At 43.6% G+C, this 20,114-nt stretch overlaps 2 protein-coding genes across 3 annotated transcripts; one reads left to right on the plus strand and one right to left on the minus strand.

Moving 5' to 3' along the window:
- Window positions 1–682: 682 nt before the first annotated feature.
- On the plus strand, window positions 683–12,032 carry LOC120521132 (apoptotic chromatin condensation inducer in the nucleus-like; the record flags this gene model as incomplete). Its single annotated transcript, XM_039742966.1, is given in 6 exon segments — window positions 683–889; window positions 1,167–1,274; window positions 7,615–7,930; window positions 8,063–8,163; window positions 10,637–10,866; window positions 10,868–12,032. Coding segments are annotated over 6 exon segments (1,026 nt in total), but the record flags the coding sequence as incomplete, so codon positions are not given.
- Window positions 12,033–12,081: 49 nt separating this feature from the next.
- LOC120521133 (LIM domain-containing protein ajuba-like) lies at window positions 12,082–18,867 on the minus strand. 2 transcript variants are annotated; one of them, XM_039742968.1, is made up of 8 exons: window positions 17,304–17,660; window positions 16,503–16,604; window positions 16,336–16,403; window positions 15,618–15,680; window positions 15,398–15,528; window positions 12,899–12,950; window positions 12,566–12,634; window positions 12,082–12,490 (listed from the first exon to the last, which is right to left on the minus strand). In XM_039742968.1, exons 1-8 carry the CDS (start codon window positions 17,563–17,565, stop codon window positions 12,359–12,361), a joined length of 879 nt encoding a protein of 292 aa, XP_039598902.1. In that variant the 5' UTR covers window positions 17,566–17,660; the 3' UTR covers window positions 12,082–12,358. The 2 variants fall into 2 exon arrangements, with proteins under 2 accessions (XP_039598902.1, XP_039598901.1); XM_039742967.1 differs by lacking the exons at window positions 12,082–12,490; window positions 12,566–12,634; window positions 12,899–12,950; window positions 15,398–15,528; window positions 15,618–15,680 and adding an exon at window positions 18,776–18,867 and having other exon boundaries at window positions 17,304–18,485.
- Window positions 18,868–20,114: the final 1,247 nt, after the last annotated feature.

Raw genomic sequence — 20,114 nt, forward strand, 5'->3', positions numbered from 1 at the left:
TTATACATAAGTTTCCAATACAATCCCTTCTATCTGCTGTAGTTGCTTTGGTATTAACATAACTCTCAATCATATCAGTGCTTGAGTGGTTCATTTAAATACCAGAAGGAAAATTATATACTCAAAATGAGCAAAATGCTACCCTCCAAAAAAATATTCCTTATTCTGTAATTAACCCAGATAATACAGTTTTAAATTCTATACTGTGTTTATGTATTCAAGTTTAAGCTATTTAAAATAGGCTCAGGTTAGATTTGACCTTGCAGCGGCTTTTTTTGGCTAAATGGTTTTTTTTCTTTGACTAATTTCTGTTTTTCCTTTCTCACTCAATTTTTTCCTTTCATTTTCCTGTTTAGATTTCCAAGGCATGAGAAACAACTGTCAATGATTACTCTGTACTTGCCTGTGTTGCATTCCTAGCTCTCTGCGTTTTTCTTTTTTACCTGAAAACACTAGCATTATCCAGTGTTCAGTGAAAATGTCTGAAAATGTTTTCTTGGTTTTTTTTATTGGTATGGATGTCATTGGTACTTGTTGACACCAAAGGAAGGACTGGCTCAGTTATCCATTAACATTAAAACATTCCCAGTAATGCCGTTTAGGAACCTATTTACCTATATCCCTAACTCGTTTTTGTTTTATTGGACTTGATCATATTTAACTCAAGTGTTGAAACCCTTTGTTTTATTTGAGTTTTAATATTTGCCAGATTTTACCCCTGGACATTACTTTTCCCTCTTTGAACAAACATTTGTTTGTTTCTGGTTTTCTGTTTTTACAGGTACGACCTTTTACACTTGGTCAATTGAAAGAATTGTTGAGTAGGACTGGAACCTTGGTGGAAGAAAACTTCTGGATAGACAAAATCAAATCTCATTGCTATGTTACAGTAAGTAAACGCTACAGGTTTAAAGAGCAAAGATTTGCATTAGTGATACAGTATTTCATGTATTCTCCCTTCCCGCAGTTCCAGTCAAATCAGAAGTTCTACACATAATAAGAAACGATTTAATCTTTATTCAGAAAGTAATTTTCTAATTAAGAATATTTTGTTGAGATGCCTAATGAACTAAGGTATTTGTTGAGTTGTATATGGATAATTTGCAAATTGCGGCAGCCGATCCAATCTTTTTTTTTTTTTTTCCAACCACCCCAAACCCCACCAGTACTCCACTACAGATGAAGCATTAGCTACGAGGAATGCTTTACATGGAGTAAAGTGGCCTCAGTCCAACCCGAAGTTCCTTTCTGTGGAGTTCTCTGAACAGGATGAGGTGAGTTTAATTCCGTTCAATTTTTAATGTTGACTGGCACAAAACTCTGACTTCAGATCATGTCTGGGAAATGTAATAAGAAAGTAGGAATATACATATACTACTGGACAATGGACAAAACCACATTAAGAGAGAAAACAGAAGTATGCTGCCCAAAACTGTCATTCATTTCCTTGTCCACTGTAAGGTAGGTATCTTAATCATTATGTTGGAGCAGTTATAGTTTGTATTTTAAACCTTGTCAGTACTTCAAAAAATATATATATTTTGGAGCAGTAATTGTTCTTAACTGCAGGTGCACAAAATTATGCAATTTAAAGGTTTTCCCCAAAAGAATTGGTTTCTTTGCCTTGAGAGATGTTAAAGTCTAAGATCCTTTTTTTAATGGTCCAGCAAATTTTGAAAGTTTTAATACTAATTTTTGTTGGTGAACCAAAATGAGGCGTTCAGTTTTGAAGTTATACCAACCAGAAGTTCACCGTTTAAGAATTTAAGTAATTAATTTGTGAGATCAGGAAAGAAAGGGGGTGATACTTGTGTATAATCATTAACATGATGCACAATGGCTCATAAACTGCTAGATTTGTCTGCAGAATAACAGAAGTGACCCAGATATTCTTCACGTTTATTGGAAAGCCTTAATATACAAAGCACCGTTTTTGCTTTTTTTTTTTTTTTTTTTAAGCATGAGTGATCAAAGTTACTAGTATGATCATCAACCACAGACAAGAGTTCAATGTTCTAATATCCCAAGTAATTTACTGCAGAATGAACTGTAATTAGCTTGAAAAGAGACCTTGGCAGAAAAACTCCGGCTTCTGGCACTTCCCAGATCCACCCAACATCTCCTCCTTGGAGCAGATACAGTGGGTATTAACTCTTTTAGGGCTATTTTTTTTTTTTTTTCCTTATCTCCCAGGGCTGAATATTTTTCCAAAAACTAACATTTAAAAAAAAAAAACACACAAAGCAATTGTTTAACATATCAAATCAACAAAAAATATTTACTTTTGACAAATATTAGTCTTGCATGTTGTATGAGCCTGCATATTCTGATTTCACATACATATCACATACATTTTACACAGAAAAGTCTGATCTCGCTCAAAGCAGCCAGTTTCAGTCATTGCCACATTGCACTGCTTACAATACGTGTTGCTTTGGTGCCTACTTTTCAATTGTCTGTTGCTGCACTTTCTCACATATATTGTTAGTGTGTACTGTGGAGAGACAAGTCACCCTTTTGCCATTGTGCCATTCAACTGCTGCCAAGTTTTCTGCCCGCATGAAAACCATATTGTAACATCTTTTCATCTTCTGAAACTTTATGAACTTTATGCATGGCATTATAGCCTGGCTCACCCCATGGGATTTGCTTCTGTTTATTACAGAAGTGAATAAAACTTTGCAGCAGCACATACCTATCACCATGCCTGTCCAAAGCCACCAGGGGACAAAGCACGTTTGGACCAATGCTCCCTGAAGTTATATCACCAGTTCTGTCCCATCTCTATTTGTAATACCACAGCACGCTTCATCTCGTCTTTTGTTGTGGTTTTACACTTTGAAAAACGAGGATGCGATGCAAACGCAGCCCGCGATTCAAAACATTTTTCTCTGCCTACCTGTTTATCTCGTCTGACGGTAGCTGAAAAGCAGCATCAGGAGAAAGCAGCCTGAAGTATAGCAGCTGGTGATCTATCGCGTCCAACAGCAAGCCATGCCGTCTTGTGAAGTCCAGCAGCCAGATCGGCACTCAACGGATCAATGTCTGTGTATTTATCCCACGCGAACCTTGCCTTAGCTGCATCGGCTGCACGAAGCGCTCAACTGGCAGCAGATCCGCTGGCGCGGCATCGGCTGGTGTTTGATCAGCTGATGCCATCTTCTCACTCTCTTGCTCAATCTCCTGATCACTGCTAATAAAATCGGATTCTGAAAAATCAGAGCCCGACTCCGCGATAATGCGCAAAACATTGTCTGACGAGTGTTTTCTTTTCTGCACTCGCTTCGCTCCCTTGTCACATGTTGATGCCATCTTGCCATTGTTTACATTTCGCAACTCATGCACACACTTGGATTAGTTGCCTAGTCAATGAGTCTAGCATTCCTCCAAGCACAGAGGGAATGCCTGTGACGTGACAGTGAGATTTGTCGACATTAACAGCTGATTATCGCCCTCTATCCCTGGATGTCGACTTTAGTCGACAATCGCCCTCAACCCCTCCTGACGACAAAAGTCGACATCCGCCCTAAAAGAGTTAAAAGAATTACCTGTTTGAAACTATTCACATATTGTTGCTTTATGGCCTAAAATAGAAAAACATTTTTTTTTCAACCTTGTTTACTCATTGCACCATGTAACATTCAAGTCAAAGAAAAATAATACTAAATAAAAAAAACACGAATCGCTGAGATTAATGATTGGAATAGCCCACACCTACCAGACCCATGCCCTTTCACACCTACTCTATAAAAAAGAACACGTAAACTCAATCAGGTGTAAGTAATCACCTTCATTGCACACCAAGGTAATCGGCTTCTGTCTGTGATCAGATGTAATCATTTTAATTAGTTTAGCATAAAAATAGTTCCTGGAGCATTCAGTGCTTGTTAGTTCAACTGGAAAGCAAGCAGTTGACTATGGGTGGCAAGGCACTTTTAAAAGATCTCGAGGATAAAGTTGTGGATGGGTACAAAAAGATTTTTAAAAGCTTTATCAATCCCTAGGAGCACAATAAAGTGGAAAGTATTTGGTACTACTCAGGACCCTCCCCAAATCAGGCCTAGTCCTCCAAACTGGATGGGAGAGTTATGAAGAAACTGGTCAGAGGAGCTACCAAGAGGCCAGTGGTGACTTTAAAGGAGTTAACAGGATTTACGGCAAAGAGTGGTCATTGTGTCCACATGATGACAATATCACAAGTGTACCACGATTTGTGACTTCCACAGAAATACTGCAAGAAAAAAGCCACTCCTCAAGAAAGGCCTCGAGTCTCATTTGAGCTTTACCAAAATGTACCTTAAAGATTCTGATGCCACATTGGAAAACGTTTTAATGCTGAGTCGAGACCAAAATCAAACTATTTGGTCTCGGCATCAAATAGTACACCTAGTGGAAAGCCAGTACAGCCAACCAAAACCCACCATGCCTACAGTAAAGCATGAATGTGGTAGTATCCTGTTGTTGGGAGAGTTTCTCTCTGCAGCAGCAGGACTGGAGCACTTGTCAAGGTATAAGAAAAATGGATGAGGCAAAAAACTGTCAAATTCTTGGAAGAAAACCTGCTGACTGTTGCCGGAAAGTTAAAAATGGGGAAGAAACAAGATTAACCACATAGTGGCAAAAGGAGCAAGTGAAATGTTGTTGCGAGGCCTAGTCAGACTACAAATCATTCCACAGCTTTTCAGTAGGCTTTAAGTTTGAGGGTGACCTGTTGGTGGACTGCAAATTTGCCTGAGCTTGAACAATTCTGCAAAGAAGAGTGGGCAAATATTGCTTAGTCTAGATATGCAAAGTTGGTACGGAAGAATCCCAACAGACTCAAGGCTGTAATTATTGCAAAATTTGGTTCTACAAAATACTGACACTGAGGGGTGATCCTTTTATCAGTTCAAACTTGAAAAAAAAATTTTCTTGCACTAATGCTTCTATATCTTTGACTTGGCTGTTATAGGTTGCATTGAGTAAATAAAGCTGAAACAAATGTTTTTGTGTGCGTTTTTCATTTTTGGCTGTAAAGCAACAAAATATGAATATTTTCAAATGGGAGGAGTTATTCTTTTATCTATCCACTGTATTTGCAGTTTGTGAAATACAATAAGCTTAATAAAATAAGCTGAAATGCTCAAAACCAACCCAAACCACTGTCCTTCCTCTGTAAACAAGCATCAAAAATAGTCTTACAAATGCGTGATTAAAATTGCACGGGAAATGGAAATGGAAAAATGTCAAGAGATTTAATGTGGCATCTGGCAGTGGAGAATGAATGATGCTGTAAACGCTGCACATTGTTACTATTCCTATCTCGGTTCCACTCTCTAAATGTCCTCTTACTTTTGCACTCTACAAACTTTACATTGAAATAAATCTGGATGTTCATGTTAATTCTTCTTTTATAATTTACATTTTTTGCATTGTCCAATTAGATTCCCTATATGCAGTCTCGGTGATGGTGGGGTGTCATTTTTTTTGTGCACCGTCAATATTCTGTAAATGTGATGTTGTAAAACTTCACTCTTAAGTGGAGATTCAGTTTAATTTAATTGCAAAATAAGCATTAATATGATAGTGTTCAAGATAGCTATGATCTCTGCACCCCGAATGTGATCGTGACTTAAGTGGTTTGCCAGAGGTAAGAGTTGCTTGTGCACCACCTCTTTCATGTGCAGTAATGAAGAAAATGTGCACGCTCCAGAATCAATACAACACCATAAGGTGGTTCAGAGATGGGTTAAAGTTTTTGAACAGAGTTGAGCACAATTTCAGTGTTTTGATTGATTGTAAGCTAGTACTCTTCTAGTTCTCCATCAGGCAAGCTACTGGTATCTTTTTTTTTTTTGACCAAATAAATCTTCCTTTGCTATGTTAGTGATCATGTGGGAGCTCAAATAATGCAACAAAGGTTTGTAAAAACATGAAGCAAATTTGTAGATTTTTGTACAGAATTGTTCTGTTTGATGTCTTTATAACACCAACTGAAAACTGAACTACAGTATTAAAATGCCAAAACCCCAGGCACTTCGTTGGAATATTGCTGGAATAGGTCAAGAAGATGGGGGGGATGGATATCTTGATTTTCTGCTTACGTTCTGGGCTGAACTGCCAGAGCTTAGCTTTTGGTTTTTGGTTTTTTTTTTTTTTTTTAATAAAGCCACCTCCCTATTAAGGTAAAATCAAAATTCCTTTTATAGTCAAAACTAAAATTTCAAATACAAATCCATGCAGTTGTTGCTTGCCAAAATTTTGACCTTTGAACTATGGGAGGAGGTTGGGAGTACGCACCACATGACAGACCACCTCAGGATCCCAGATTAGGAGCCAAGTACAGCCATGCAACTTGTGACACTTCAGCTCCACACTAGTTCGACTAGAGTAGAACTATGAGAACTCATTCATAAATTAATGCATCCACACTGGTTTTTTATTTCCCTTCTAAAATTTTGCAGGCTATAATAGCATTGAATATGAAATGTAACTTTTCGTGTTGCCCTATCGTGGCTGGTTGAAACGGCATTCAATTCTTTTGCAGTGTTTTTGTGTGGTAAGAACTGCATTATTTTGTTCAGTTTTAGAGAAATACGATAACTTGATTTTCTACCAGTCAGCACTGATGCTCATTTAGAAGTGCAACTATTGAAAATTTTCATTGGTGATATTTCCCTTTGAGATTATGAAAATTGTTTGAATAATGATAGTCATTCATACATATGACGATAAAATTAATGTATGATGTAAAAGAAATCCAGATCTATAGGAAATGCATATTTATTGATCCATTTAATGATGGGGAAACTTCATTGATGTGGCAGGTATGCTTGAGTATGTCTGTCTTCCCTTTCCAAGCATACAAAGTGTGCTTCGTTTGCCATCCTTCATCAAAAGGATTGGTCTTCTTTTTTGCCTCCTCTCCAAAACACTAGAGTTTCTTTGTTCACTGCATTACATTAATAAATCCAATAAAAACTAACTTGTATTGAGATTAGTTATGTACCATTTGACTCAACAGAAATAAGAGTTCAGACAACTTTTTCTGTCAGCTTAAATAAATAAATCCACTGTTTTGGATTTGGCAGTTTGTCCCTTTAAAATGCATTATGTGAAGTCCTTTTTTGCCTCTAAACATGACATTTTATCATATTCAGACACATTTGATCAAACAGTTTGATCAATGCTCCCATCTTAATTGCAAAGAAATTTTTCTAGATGAGCGGCATAGGTAAATGAAAGTGCAGTCTTGACTTCTCGGCAACTTTCCAGTGTTTAAACAAACTAGGAGTGTTGCTATTAAAGCAGCTAGCTCACTGCAATTCAGTAAATTGTATCAAGTGTATATGAAGATGATCACTTGGTAGAGTTATGGCCTTTAGTCCAATTTCATTTGAACAATTAGTTGTTTTCATTTGATGGTACATCTCTTCATTTGTGTTTACCTCATTTTCCCCTTATATATTCAACTAAACAAGCAGTTTGTGCAGGGTTATTCAGACATGTTTTTACTTTTATATTCAAGGCTGTCCCTCCTTTTGAGATGAGTAAAAGCAGTGGCGATTATAGTCCTCATGCATTGTATAAATGTTACTGTTTTTAAAAATGATTATGTATTAATTTATCTTTTAGTTGGACTTCCACAGAGGGTTGCTGTCTGACAGAACAGTTGAGGGTCCTCGGCTCCCAGAGGAAATAGTCCGAGCAGCAGAGCCTCCTTTGTCAGAGCGCACTGTTCGAGACCAGTGGGCAGAAAGAGAGAGAGAAATGGAACGTCGGGAAAGGACACGAGCTGAACGAGAGTGGGACAGAGATAAGGTTAGAGACTACAACCGGCAACATAACAGTGCCAGTGCTGAAGATCCAAATCGTAGAACCCGATCTCGATCACGGGACCATCGACGCAAAGAGCGAGCCAAGTCAAAAGACAAAAAGTCTGAGAAAAAAGGTATTTAGAAAAAATATCACTTTGTCTCTGCTAAAAGAAATCAGTGTTACAAAACATTTTACCCTTTTTCTTTCTTTCTCAAATCTGTTTTGATACTGGTTAAGTTATATGTCTTGGTTTTGTACTTGGCAGAAAAAGTTCCAGAAGAACCACCAGCAAAATTGTTAGATGATCTGTTCTGCAAGACCAAAGCTGCGCCATGTATTTACTGGCTACCTCTCACTGATGAACAGGTAAACATACAGTTGGCTTTTATGTGGTTGACCAATTTATAAAAAAAAAAAAAAAAAAATTCTTTCCAGAAGATATCTTTTGGGTTAATACTCAGTTTGTCTTTTAGGGCTAGTTTTGTAATTCTTAAAGAAATAAAGGGTTAAAGAATAACACTTGTTTAAAAGAGATGAGAAGGCGAATGTATTTCAGTCAAAATCATGCATGAACTCCCCGAATTATCAGCACAAGCACAGCTATTGCTTCAGATTTAATAATCAAAAGTCAGGTGTCGTCGTATATTTTTACATTTATGTATTTGTCCGTTTAGATAAGAGACACCAACAACTGTCCACTTTTCCCAGTGCTGTCTTTAGTGTCTAGGCCAGCGGTACAGTATATTGGGGCAAACGGGGCCACAGTGATTTTACTTTAAAGGAGTGTCTTCTTGAAGGTTACTCAGCTCATTTCAGAGTGAAGTAGCACTGGCCCATTGACCGACTTTCCTTACTTCCATGGAGAATTCTGACACTTTAGGTGCAGATGGGAATTCAGTAAACAGTGGAATCGTATTCCTCAGCTAAAGTCTCCAAAGCAAGTTTTTAAATTGTACTCTTGGGAGGGGGTGTGGGTTGGGCTTGGGTTTGTGTCTTCCAATGACCACCTAAAGGATGAATGCCTTCACTTCAGCTGTTGCTGGAAAATATTCATGTTTTGGGTCACACAACCATTTTTTTGTTGTTAGCGAGTTTTTAGAATTTGCACATTTTGCTCAGGAGACCTTTCACCATTTAGTGGAAATTGTTTTTAGAAGTGATCAAAATTGGAAGAACCAAATGGACATTTGTGAGAGTAAGCTGTAGTGTTTGTGTTGTATTTAGGAAGGCAGTGTGGCATAGTGGTTAAGACTTTGGACTTTGAGATTGTGAGATCAATTCCCACTACTTGCATAATGTGACCATAACTAAGTCCCTTTACCTGCCTGTGCTACAATTGAAAAAAACAAAAAGAAATGTATAAAAGGCATCATCCAGATAACAAGTAGGCATGATGCTGGTTAAGCCAGTTTCACACTACATGAGTTGGAACAATTTTCATCATAGCTTCCATTTACAGTTTAAAAAAAAAAAAAATAAAAAATTTGAGAGTTGTAAATCCCAGCACATGCCTCTTGCAGTTGCCACTGACTCAGCATTCAAGTGGAGTTCACTTGTAATGAAATTCATGAGACCTTAAAATATTTTGTTATAATGAGTATGGGAAAAATACAAATACTGTTGTGACCGAGGTCTCTGGTGATTCGCCATCTCTTAACTGTAGCGGTGCAAAGAAACTTCCGTAGCGACTCTGCTGTGTCTAATAAGCAGTAAGCCAGGGGCAACGTAATTGGTTGTCCTCTGCAGGATCAGAGTTCCCGCGTAACGTGCTTATCGCATGATGTTTGTAACATTTAACACTGGTGGTGGTTCTGCTCTTCCTCGCCCTCTGCTGGTTTGCTACAGTAGTGATTCTGAGCCACTGGTGTTCTTTTAATTTGCCAGTAGGAGCTAAAGCAGGATGATTTGCACATATGTCGAGGCTCCTATCTCTTGTGCTTGAGTACTGAAGTAGCAGCACCTATTTTCATTAAGTGTATAAGGCGTGGTTTCTCACTAAACCTAAAACTAAGCTAAGCGCTGGGAAGCTCAAAACAATAACGGTATCCAGACAGACGCTCTGAACACGCTGCACCTGTATGATGGTGCGTCTATACTTTGACTGAGCCCCACCAGGAGCGTCACAACAGACTGACGCTTTCTTTTGGTCTAAGAAGAAAGACAGCCTGCTGCATGTTTCCCAAGACTCCGTGCAAAAGTGTAGGTGTGGCATTACATATTTTTTGGTGGACATTTTTGGTGTACTGAAATTTACATTTCAATTAAATGAAATCTGTTCTAAAATGATGTATGAACATTTGTTCAGGCCAACAAAAATTGTGTTATTCTTAATCTTGTGTTACTTCAGTGTATGCTATAATGGAATTTGGCCTGTAATGTGTGCAGTTGTCAAAGTGATACAGTGGTGGGTACCCCATGAAGTCCTTATTACCTCTAAGCAGAAAGGCAGGGGGTCCCAACTAAAATTCACACCAAAGCAGTAAGGGTTAGGTTCCCCCTATGAAATCGTGATCATCTTGAAGCCTGTGGTGCGTTGTAAAGTGCACAACACGTTCTTCCACATTTACTTTACAGAGTGTTGTATTAAGGGGCAGGTACTGAAAATCCACAAATGATGGTACCATCATTTCAGTAATTATTTTTCAAGTACTGGGAAGCTACGCAACCCTAGTCACAGCTGCCTGCCTGCTTGTCCCCTTTAATGTGAGGTGGCCCTCTGCAGTCCACACATCAAGCGTGTAGAATGCTGGGAAGCTTCGGCATCTGTTCAGAAGTTACACACTGATTTTTACAGAAGGTTCAAAAAGTTTTAATAGAATTTTAAATTCAATCTTTTTAGGTTGTGCAAAAAGTTGTAGAACGAGCAGAGAGGATGAAAGAACGTGAGAAACGGCGCAAGGAGCTTGAAGAAGAACAGCGCAAGAAGGAAGAGGAGAGGAAAGAGAGACTCAAAGAAAGAGAGAAGGAAGCCGCAGAGCGAGAGCGTGAGAGGGAGCGCTTACGGGAACTGGAGAAAAGACGCGAGCACAGGCGTGGAGTTGGTGACAATCGAGGTGGCGGGTGGAGGCGGTGGCAGCCGCCGGTCACGCAGCCGCAGTCGTAGTACCCCTCCACCTAGAGACAGACGGCGCTAGTCCTGTTCCTTTAGCTAGAATGGATGGATTTGCTTTGACACAGGGACGAGTTTCTGAATGAAGAATTAACCCGACTCCCATCTATTCTTACTGTTGCTCTCCTCTTTCTGAACACCCAGCCTCAACAATTTTTGTGGATTGCGTTAAATGATCACTATGGGTGCTTTTATGAATTCTTCACCAGTGATGACAAATTTTGAACCATCTTCCCTTTTGAGGTTTTCTGGGTGGAATTTTGAAGTGTACGCACCTGGGAGTTCGGCTTCTAAATCTGTTGTCAGAATCTGTTCAGGGAAGTTAAAGAAAAGCTGTTTTTGTTTTGTTTTTTTTTCTCTTAACAATTCTCCATGTGTTTTTAATTTGGTATGTAACTCGTATGGCCGGTCACCATGTAATGGTGCTGATTCCTAATGGATAGGACATCGGAAGGTAGGAATTTATTTGTATAAAGGTTTTATTCTTTTTTTTTTTTCTTTCCTCCTTTTTCCAGTTGCTCACCGTTACCACCCTCTTGGGCTTTAAGGCCATTTGCTTAGAGTCGGGCCGCTCCACGTAGGAGGGGTGAAATTTTAACAGTGGCGAAGGCCGACTATTGAGCATGTTTAGTCTGTGCTTTGTGTTGACCTTCAAGGCAAAGGCCAGAATGTTATGATTTGAAGAGGACTGTTTTATTTTTTTTATTCTATGATGAAGAGTATTTTCCCACAAGTGCTGAATGTACAAACAAATTTCAGAAATACAGGCAAGAATACGGCATTCCAGTTGAAGTGTTTTTTTCCCCACAATTAAGCCATTATTTCCATCCCACAGTCAGCCAGGGTGTGGATGTCCTGCTGTCCGGCCCTCCTCAATGGTGGTGTCACAAGTTGATGATTGGCACCCGGGTGGGTTGTGATGCGAGGGTCTGAGCCCCTCGCCTTATTCCGTTTGAGTTCCCCTTTTCTTTTTAATTTATCAGAAGCTGAGAGTTGTGTTGTAAATGGCTGGCACCACCTCTACTGAAAGCAAAGACATGCCATGTCTATAATTTTTTTCTCATGGAACATTTTTGTAAAAATTTTATTTGCTGAGGAGTAAAATAAAAAAAAAAATATATAGTATCTTAGGTGTTCTTATTTTAATGGAAACAAATAACCCAAAACTGCTCAGGTATCTTAAATAATATTTAATTAAAATATAGAAAATTGTACACTTAACAGATCACAAAAATGCAAAATACACTAATACTTTACAAATATGGAATAAATTTAGTTAAGTGCAAAATAATTGCTAAATAAAACAGTTCTACAGCTGGAAATTTGCATAATTTCTAAGGTGTGTCATTCAGCAGGGACTGAGAAGCACACAGGTGGGCGTCACTGCTGCACGTCTCGTCGCTAGTAATCCAGTGCATATGTACAACGGGTCACCGGGGGGGGGTTTGGGGGTTACTGTTTGTAGCCCATGGCTGATGGTGGAGCCGTGCTCACTCGGCGCAGGTGACACGTGTGACAAAGCAAGTGGGAGTCAAGTGGGTAACATTGCTGTCCATCCTTGTCACAGAGCTGCACGCCACAGTCCTGCAAGTACAGAAATGCAGTTAATGACACAACGGAGTCCCTGCCTTACAACGAGCCAAAGGGACACGTTCTCACCTCACAGTGATAGCAGTGGAAGTGGTAGTCCTTGTTCATGGATATGACCCGGAAGATCTCCTCGGAGCCCTGGGGAGAGGATGACAGGTGTGAAATGGGGGGTTCTTGGCAGTTTTTACTTTTCTACCCTACACCTTGAAAATGCGCCAAGACACTTGACCTGAGTGAGGAGTGCGCTGCTGTTTTTTGGCCTTATCATTGGTTGTAAGCTGATCTTGCTAAATAACAGACAGCAGCACACGGTAAAGACAGCGGGGGGCGCTGCTTATCCAAGTTGTTGCTTCAGACACCCCCTGTAATACATCATCACAGTTAACTAAGTAAGGCTTATACCTCTGCAGGGAGAATGGGCTGACTGCAGGCAGCACACTTTGGAGCAAAAATCCTGAAAGAGAGGAAAAAAAAGAGACACCTCAATGATCAAACTGTTTGAGTGGTCACCATTCCAGTCTTCTTACGAGTGATTCGTGTCCTCAGACCCTCAAGAGGTGGGATTACAACATTGTTTGAGAAATTCAGAAGTGATAGTTGGGTAAGCAGTGTGTCATCACAGCAAAAAGTACACTAAGAGAATGTGGGCTGCATTTGCTCAACTCAAACTCACTTAAAGGGTCAGCTTTGGACAGGGGGTCTCCATTCCTTTTAGGGCCTATTTATACCCAAAACTGCCAGTTAAGCTAACGATGAGAAGGTCCGTGACAAGGTGGGCTCAAGGGCTGTAAAACTCACGGCTGGATGTACAGTAGCAGCTTACAGTGGAGATGTTTTGGATATTCAAAAGCAACCATCTAAAGTCACCAAGAGAACACGTCCTGTTACTTTAAGGCAGTGACGTGCTACTTCATCAAATGCTTGCGTTTTGCTCCCAGTTATTTTAACAAGTTCTATACAGAGCCTTGTGTCCTGTACATAAAAAATTGGACATTCATCATAAACACGTTAGAACTTCGTACGAGCGCCTGTCATCTGTGTGTTATCGCTGTGTAACTGGGGGCCAACAGAGTATTGAAATCAACCCATTTAATCCAAAAGTGGTCCACTGCAGCAACAGTCCATTCACCACAAGACCCACTCCTGGGGTCAAACAATTCGTACTGAATATCCACATCACAGCTGCACGTCCGGTTCTCAGACTTTGGAACTTCTGCACCTCCATTAGTCAGACACTCGGGCTGCCAGCTCAAGAAGAGCAGAAACTCAAAGCGCTGCAGGAGGAATGGAGTAGCAGCCTGGGAACGCGACAGATGACACAACACTGGCAGCTGAAAACAAAAGCACGTGCGAGGCGTTGCTCCAGGACACAAGCCGCGCGGATCACCTTACGCGAGATGATTTCATTTCCTGCACTCTGCCTTTGGATTTGCATGCCGTCTGTACGCGATCACCGCACACGGCAGCAACGAGCCCGACCACAGGGCTGCAGGCAGTTCGGTTTCCACGGGTAGGTCCCACTTGTGGACATTTTTCTGGTAACATCCACATAGTTGAGACACCCCAGAAATGTGAAATTAAACTATTTTTAGAGTTGCGCCAGTTAAGCAGCCAACTCTTTTCCGAACAAGTCCGGCTCTCTAGAGCCAAGCAGCACCAGGCAAGCATCCCACCCAGAATGTCACAGGGGGGTAAACCTCAGCCACAAGCCTTTGGGATGTGTGAGGAAATGCCGGTAGCCATGGAGAGAAAACGTCCACAATGCAAGTGCCGGAAAAATCTGGGAATAGTTGGGCTTCAAACCTCGGAAATGGTTCGAAAATACAAACGTTATTAAAAAGAATTAACACCAGAGCTGCTTACTTCTCTCAATTTAAATTCTGACTGAAGGTTTCGGTTTCTTGTGTTAGGAAGCCCGAAGAAAGGCAAGCTGGGAAAGTCTACCTTGTGCAGCACACGCACTGCTGTTACATCACCGAGCACTAGGGGTCAGTATTGGGCTGAACAGCCTGTTCCACATTCTTTTCCCTTTTCAAAGCGGAATGTAAAAGGTGTTGTAGATAAATATAAATAAAATCATAAGCCGTTGGCCAATTACACAAAAAAGGCTAAACGCACTTTCACAAACTTTTGCCTGGGCCTTGTTGTTGGTCCAGCTTAAAAACCAAAGCGGACTTCCCAGCAGGCAGCACAAGTGTGCTATGAGCAGAGCTCCGTTAGCGGCTGGCGTTTTCTTCTCGGTCAGTTTGTCGCGTGTCGTGCTCAGTCACCACAAGGCAGGATTCCTCGTTCATTTACTCCCAGCCAATACCAGGTACTTTGGCTAATTACATAAAACACACGCGTCTTCTTAAAACCGTTATACGCTATAGAGGGGGGCCTGTCATTTCACTGATCAGGTTCCAAGTCACAGTGACACGGTCATCGGCCCAAATTACAACAGTTACTTGGACCAGTGTGCAGAACTGGCTCCATTTTGAGCAAAAAAACACACAAGATGCTAAGCCAAACAAAGCTTCAGCTCAGTGGCAGTGCCAAGACCTCCATGAAGTGGTCTGCGAGAGCTCGAGCTCCTCATCTACAGCAGCAGCAGCAGCCAATACAAGGTGTGAAATGTACAGGTGGTTTCAGGAACACTTAGACAGAAAGAAAGAAAGAGTGTTTAATAAAAGACAGGAACCAGGCCTTACTGGTGCTACTGGAGAAATTGACATTCAGCAGCAAATAAAAGTCACAACAAATGTACATGCTGGATTTTCTCAGCAGCCATTGCCAAACGGGCAGGGGAGAAGACATTTGGGTTTCTACCCAGCGCCCAAAGACACCGTGTCCTGAAACGGACCTGCTAACGGCACACGCGAGTGTGGACAGGCGTAGAAGCAACACCGGACACTTACTTACCTGTGGTAGTCGGTCACACAGTAGACTTTGTTCTGGTAGTCGACAGTGAACGGGATGCCATCCAGGGCTTTGTTGCAAACCACACAGCGGAAGCAGCCAGGGTGGTAGAAGTTTCCAAGTGCCGGTAAGATCTAAAAACATGGCAAACGTAAAAGCAGTGCGTGAAACATAACGTCATGTCCCATCAGAAAGGCAAAAAACGTCAAGTTTGTTCACTCACATTTTCTAAAATCAGATGGCCACAGATACAGCACTTCTCTGCTGCTTCCTGGAAGCCCGAGAACTGCAGAAAAGAAAATACTCCATTAACCATTAGTGAAGAGCTCGGCCATCCCATCCTGCAGAGCCACTGGCACCGACATGAGGACATTCAGGGACAGCTTCTAACCAACAGTACAAGCCGTAAGGCAGCAGAAGAGCTGATCGCAGGAACAAATACTGAGCCATGAAAGAGACTGGCAAACGGATATTAGATCGGTGTGTTGCTGTGTGTGTGTTTTACATTAATATACTGTACAGATGTACAATACACACATTTTTTTCGTTTGTAAGATTACTTCTACACTGAAAACGAAAGGTTTAAGATCCGATGTTACGGGTCCATTGCCTTCACCAGGTGTGCGCGCGCGCACACACACACACACGCACGCACGCGCACACACGCACGTTTCCTGAGCTCACGGGACAATTGACTTGAATCTGAGGCCAGGATTGGCTCGCTGGACTTGATCAGATGCTGGGCCTTTCAAACAGCGATCAGTCTGGGATGGTCCTAATAAACCAGCCAGTGTCTGCAGGTTCCACCACTGCCACTCTAAAGCCCCTTGAACCGTAGATTACTGACATTTTCGAGTTCCCCTGCATTAATATTTAAACTGGTGACCAACATGCCGCATTTGACAAATAAGAACTGATGGACAGCAACACGGGAGACTCACCATGTAATCTTCCTCACAGTAGACGGAGCCATTCACATTATAAAAATATTTTCCGCGGAGGGTCCGTCCTGAAGGGAAGATAAAACAAGACAGGTAGACCGTGAAGAGGGGCGCGTGGAGTCGAACAGGCCAAAGAAAGTGGACTGACACACGAGCTGGCCACTCACCACAGGAGACGCAGACAAAGCACTGTGTGTGGAACAGGCTGCTCAGCGCCTGGCAAGCCTGCTCTCTGCCATACACCCCCTTGTTGCACTTAATACAGGGTCCTGGGAAAACCAAAAGGAGTCAATCATTTTTTAAGTAAAAGTTCAAAACCACCACAAACTGTGCGCAGTTTAAGAGTTACTGTTGAGAAGCATTGCTAGATAATCTCAGATCCACACCACAAACGAACGAACGGCAGGACCACCCCGTCCTGTTTAAACAAACAAGGCGGATGTGCCACCCTGCTCGGTTGGTGCGCTCCCAAGATCAGCAGGTTCAAACCACTTTTTTTTTTTTTTCTTCTTTTTTAAACATCTCGCCATTTTATGCAGACGTGCCACAAATTCCTTCCCGCTGGCAGCTCCAGCCCAGACCTGCCAGTGTCGTGTGGTGTGGTAATTGACGAGTCAAGCACAGACTGACTCACTGCGTGTGTGTCACACACTCCTCACCACCACCACCACCTCCTCTGGCAATTAACAAAAACCATTTTCAGGACCGGTTTTGTTTCACTTGAATGTGATGGGGTGCCAGAGCTTATGCCAGGGACACTGGGCACAAAAAAAGAATTCTGCACAAGATGCCAAATCCAATTTAGATCTGCCAATTGACCTCATTTGATATGGTTAAAAACCTACAGCATCCAAAGAAAGCACACATGAAGGCAGGGAGAACGTACAGGGTCCACAAAAGGATTTGTACCCTTAGCCCCAGAGTTACGCGGTCTAATATTAACCCTACACCAAAGTGGCACTACCCACCAAAGTATTCTTCTTTTGTGTCGGCCTGTGCCCAAACTGGCTGCTCCTGTGGTCGGCTAACCCCAGTAGACAGAACAGGGTGCCCAGGGATACCCAGAGATCTGCTCTGACTGGCAGCCACCTCGCCGCTTGGAATGCCCAGTGTAGAATGACATGGGGGCAGTGGAGCTTCATGAGCTGAGGTAGCACCATCCAGCATGCTATTTCTGGCCAGCATGAGTTCCACCTCCTCCTGGAAGTGGGCACCAGCAGAGTGGCGCATATGCTGCTCCAAAGGGTATCCTGCCAGTGATCGTCGGGCAGCATCCCGTTCAAAGAAGCAGGCAGCCGCCGGACTCCCCAGGGCCGGTGGGTACGAATGACGACTGTCTTGACCCACCCGCCATGGCACCCTGCTCGCAGTGGCTGCCTGTATAATCTAGTAGCCTTCCAGTCCATGTCCCATTTGTCCGGTGGGTAGACGGGCCCACTCCGCCCCCCTGCGCTGAGCGCCGCGGCCACAAGGCTGGAGGGTGACGGGCAACTCAGCAGCTGGCTGGGCTGGTACTGCAGGCTGGCACTCGACTGCGGGCTGCTGGTACACGAGCCGCTCCAGCACAGTCTCCGGTCGTAACCCATGCTGATGCCGCTGGTGCGATTGCTGCTGGAGCGGCTCTCCAGGTTGACGCTGGCACGAGGGCTGCCGCTGAGATCGCTGCTGGCATAGCTGGAGCGGGGGCTGGTCAGTCGGGGGCTGAGGCCGGTACTGCCGTAGTAGGGCGGCGGGGGGCAGCAGCCCGACTCCAGCTGCCGCAAGTGGACAAGGCCGGACTCCTGCAGGGACAGGCGCTTGGGTCGCTCGTCACAGAACTCGCCGCCGCTGTAGCGGTGCTGCCTGTGGGTGTCCAGGGACATGCGCCTGTAGGAGACGCGCTCCGGCTCGCTGTCCGGAGGCCCCGCCACATCCTGGTCCTCGGGCGGAGCGGCCCTGCGCAGGGAGCGGAGCGGCGCGGGGGGCGCGTCGGCGGGGACCGCCGGCTCCTCCTGGTTGCACGCGCCGCGCTTTGCCTTGTCCGCGGGCGCTTTCAGCTTCGCCGCCGAGTCGTCCTTTTTCCTGGAGATGGCAAACTTGGCGCTGCCGGAGTCGGCGAGTTTGAGTTTCTCCAAAAGTATTGTCCCAAGTCGATCCATGGAGCTGACGATCTGAAGGGGGCGACAGCAAACACGACAGGGTTAATAAACACGCGTGTACTTCAAGTCGGCGCCCCGTATTCCGCGCTCGTGATCTACCAGCCACGCGCCGGCGGGTGTCTGACGACAACAATCAAGCCCAGGGGGCACCGTGGCTGGGGCAAAAGCAAACGGGTGGGGGGGCGACTGCTGGCCCCGTTTTAGATGAGCGTTCACATGCAAAGACAACGGGGCAGTGTGTCCACTCTTGACCTACCACCTCCCCCCCCAGCGAGATTAGAAGCGCCGCAAGTGAGCCGTACCTGAATTCGCAGTCCAGCAGATGCTCCGCAGCTCCCTTCTCGACGCCAATCGAAATGATGCTAAACTCGGAGTCGGCGTCCTGTACGCGCGGCACTGCCTCTGCTCTGCTCCATCCCGGCTGCGCCGTTTCAACAGACTCCCCCACCAAACATGCCTATCGCTCCCTTTCTTCCTTTGAATCACTCTTTTCTTCTTTTTCTTCCCGCTTTTCTGCGTCGGGAGAGCGCCCGCTAAGCCGTATCCCAAAACGACACCGGCGCCACACGAGTCTGCGTTTCCTCCTCTTTCTCAGACGCCAACTTTTTTGTTAACTTTCCGAGCTCAGCCGTGCAGTGGCTCCGCAGCGCTGGGCGGAGGGATACGCAAGCAGCCGAGTCGCGTAAAAAATCACTCGTTTAAAGAGAACACGCACGCCTCTTAGATCGGCCCTGCATTCGATGTTTAAAGGGCGTTTGTTTTATAGTCCTCGTTAAATTAAGGTATATTTTAAGGAGAAGGCGGGGGGCCTTGTTTGAAACGGTATGTCTAGGTTTCGTGTGTGCGGAGAGAGACTGGAATGCGCGGATGTGCACAGACACGGACGAAGAAAGAAAGGGGGATGGGGCGGTGATGCGGCTCGTAGGGACGTCTTAGGCAAACAGAAGAGTTTTTTTGTCTGTGCTCTCGCAAGGATGAAAGACAAAAAGGGAGAGAGAGGGAGAATTCAAACGGGGGATGCGCCCCCCGCCTCCCGTTGAATTCCAGAGGGGGTGTCGGCAGGTTGTTGCAAGCCGAGCTGCCATCCGCCAGTTTGTGCGTTCGTCTTTCTGGCCACTTGCATTCTTTTCTTTTGACCTGTTACTTCCTCCGTCTCACACCCACACCGCTATGTCGTTCACAGGAATGCCAGGGTGCCTTTTTAAACCAAACGGACTCCGTAGGCATCGGCAAGTAGCCGAAGTAAAACGTTCACGTGTGTAATGTTTGTGAACAGAAGTAACACACACGTACACGGACAGTCCAGCTACACAAACAGCACACACGTCGGCCCGATCAGCGAGTGGGGAAAACAAAAAAAAAAACACAAAACAAAACACCGCACTGTATACGCAGCGCGACTCCCAAAAATCGAAATGTCTGACCTTTGACCTTTTGGAAATGAATGAATCGAACGTATTCGCAAATGGCAACACGGACGAAAACTCTAAATATTATGGACTTTGTGGGCGTTCAAAAGGCGAAAAACCCGCAACGATATAAACTACTATAACGTTAGTATTCATTTGAAGTAAATAAACAAAAACATACTGGATAACAAGATCAACAGCCACTCGTGTGTTATATGGTGCCTCCTCTCGG

This window comes from Polypterus senegalus, unplaced genomic scaffold (genome assembly GCF_016835505.1).
Source record: "Polypterus senegalus isolate Bchr_013 unplaced genomic scaffold, ASM1683550v1 scaffold_458, whole genome shotgun sequence".
NCBI lineage: Eukaryota > Metazoa > Chordata > Cladistia > Polypteriformes > Polypteridae > Polypterus > Polypterus senegalus.

Excerpts from the sequence above, each read along its gene's own strand:
- LOC120521133 (XM_039742967.1), bottom strand. The coding sequence starts at position 18,473 with ATGGATCGACTTGGGACAATACTTTTGGAGAAACTCAAACTCGCCGAC. Across the intron at positions 16,605-17,303 it reads CACAAAAGAAGAATACTTTG|GACCCTGTATTAAGTGCAAC; the intron begins GTGGGTAGTGCC and ends TGGTTTTCCCAG.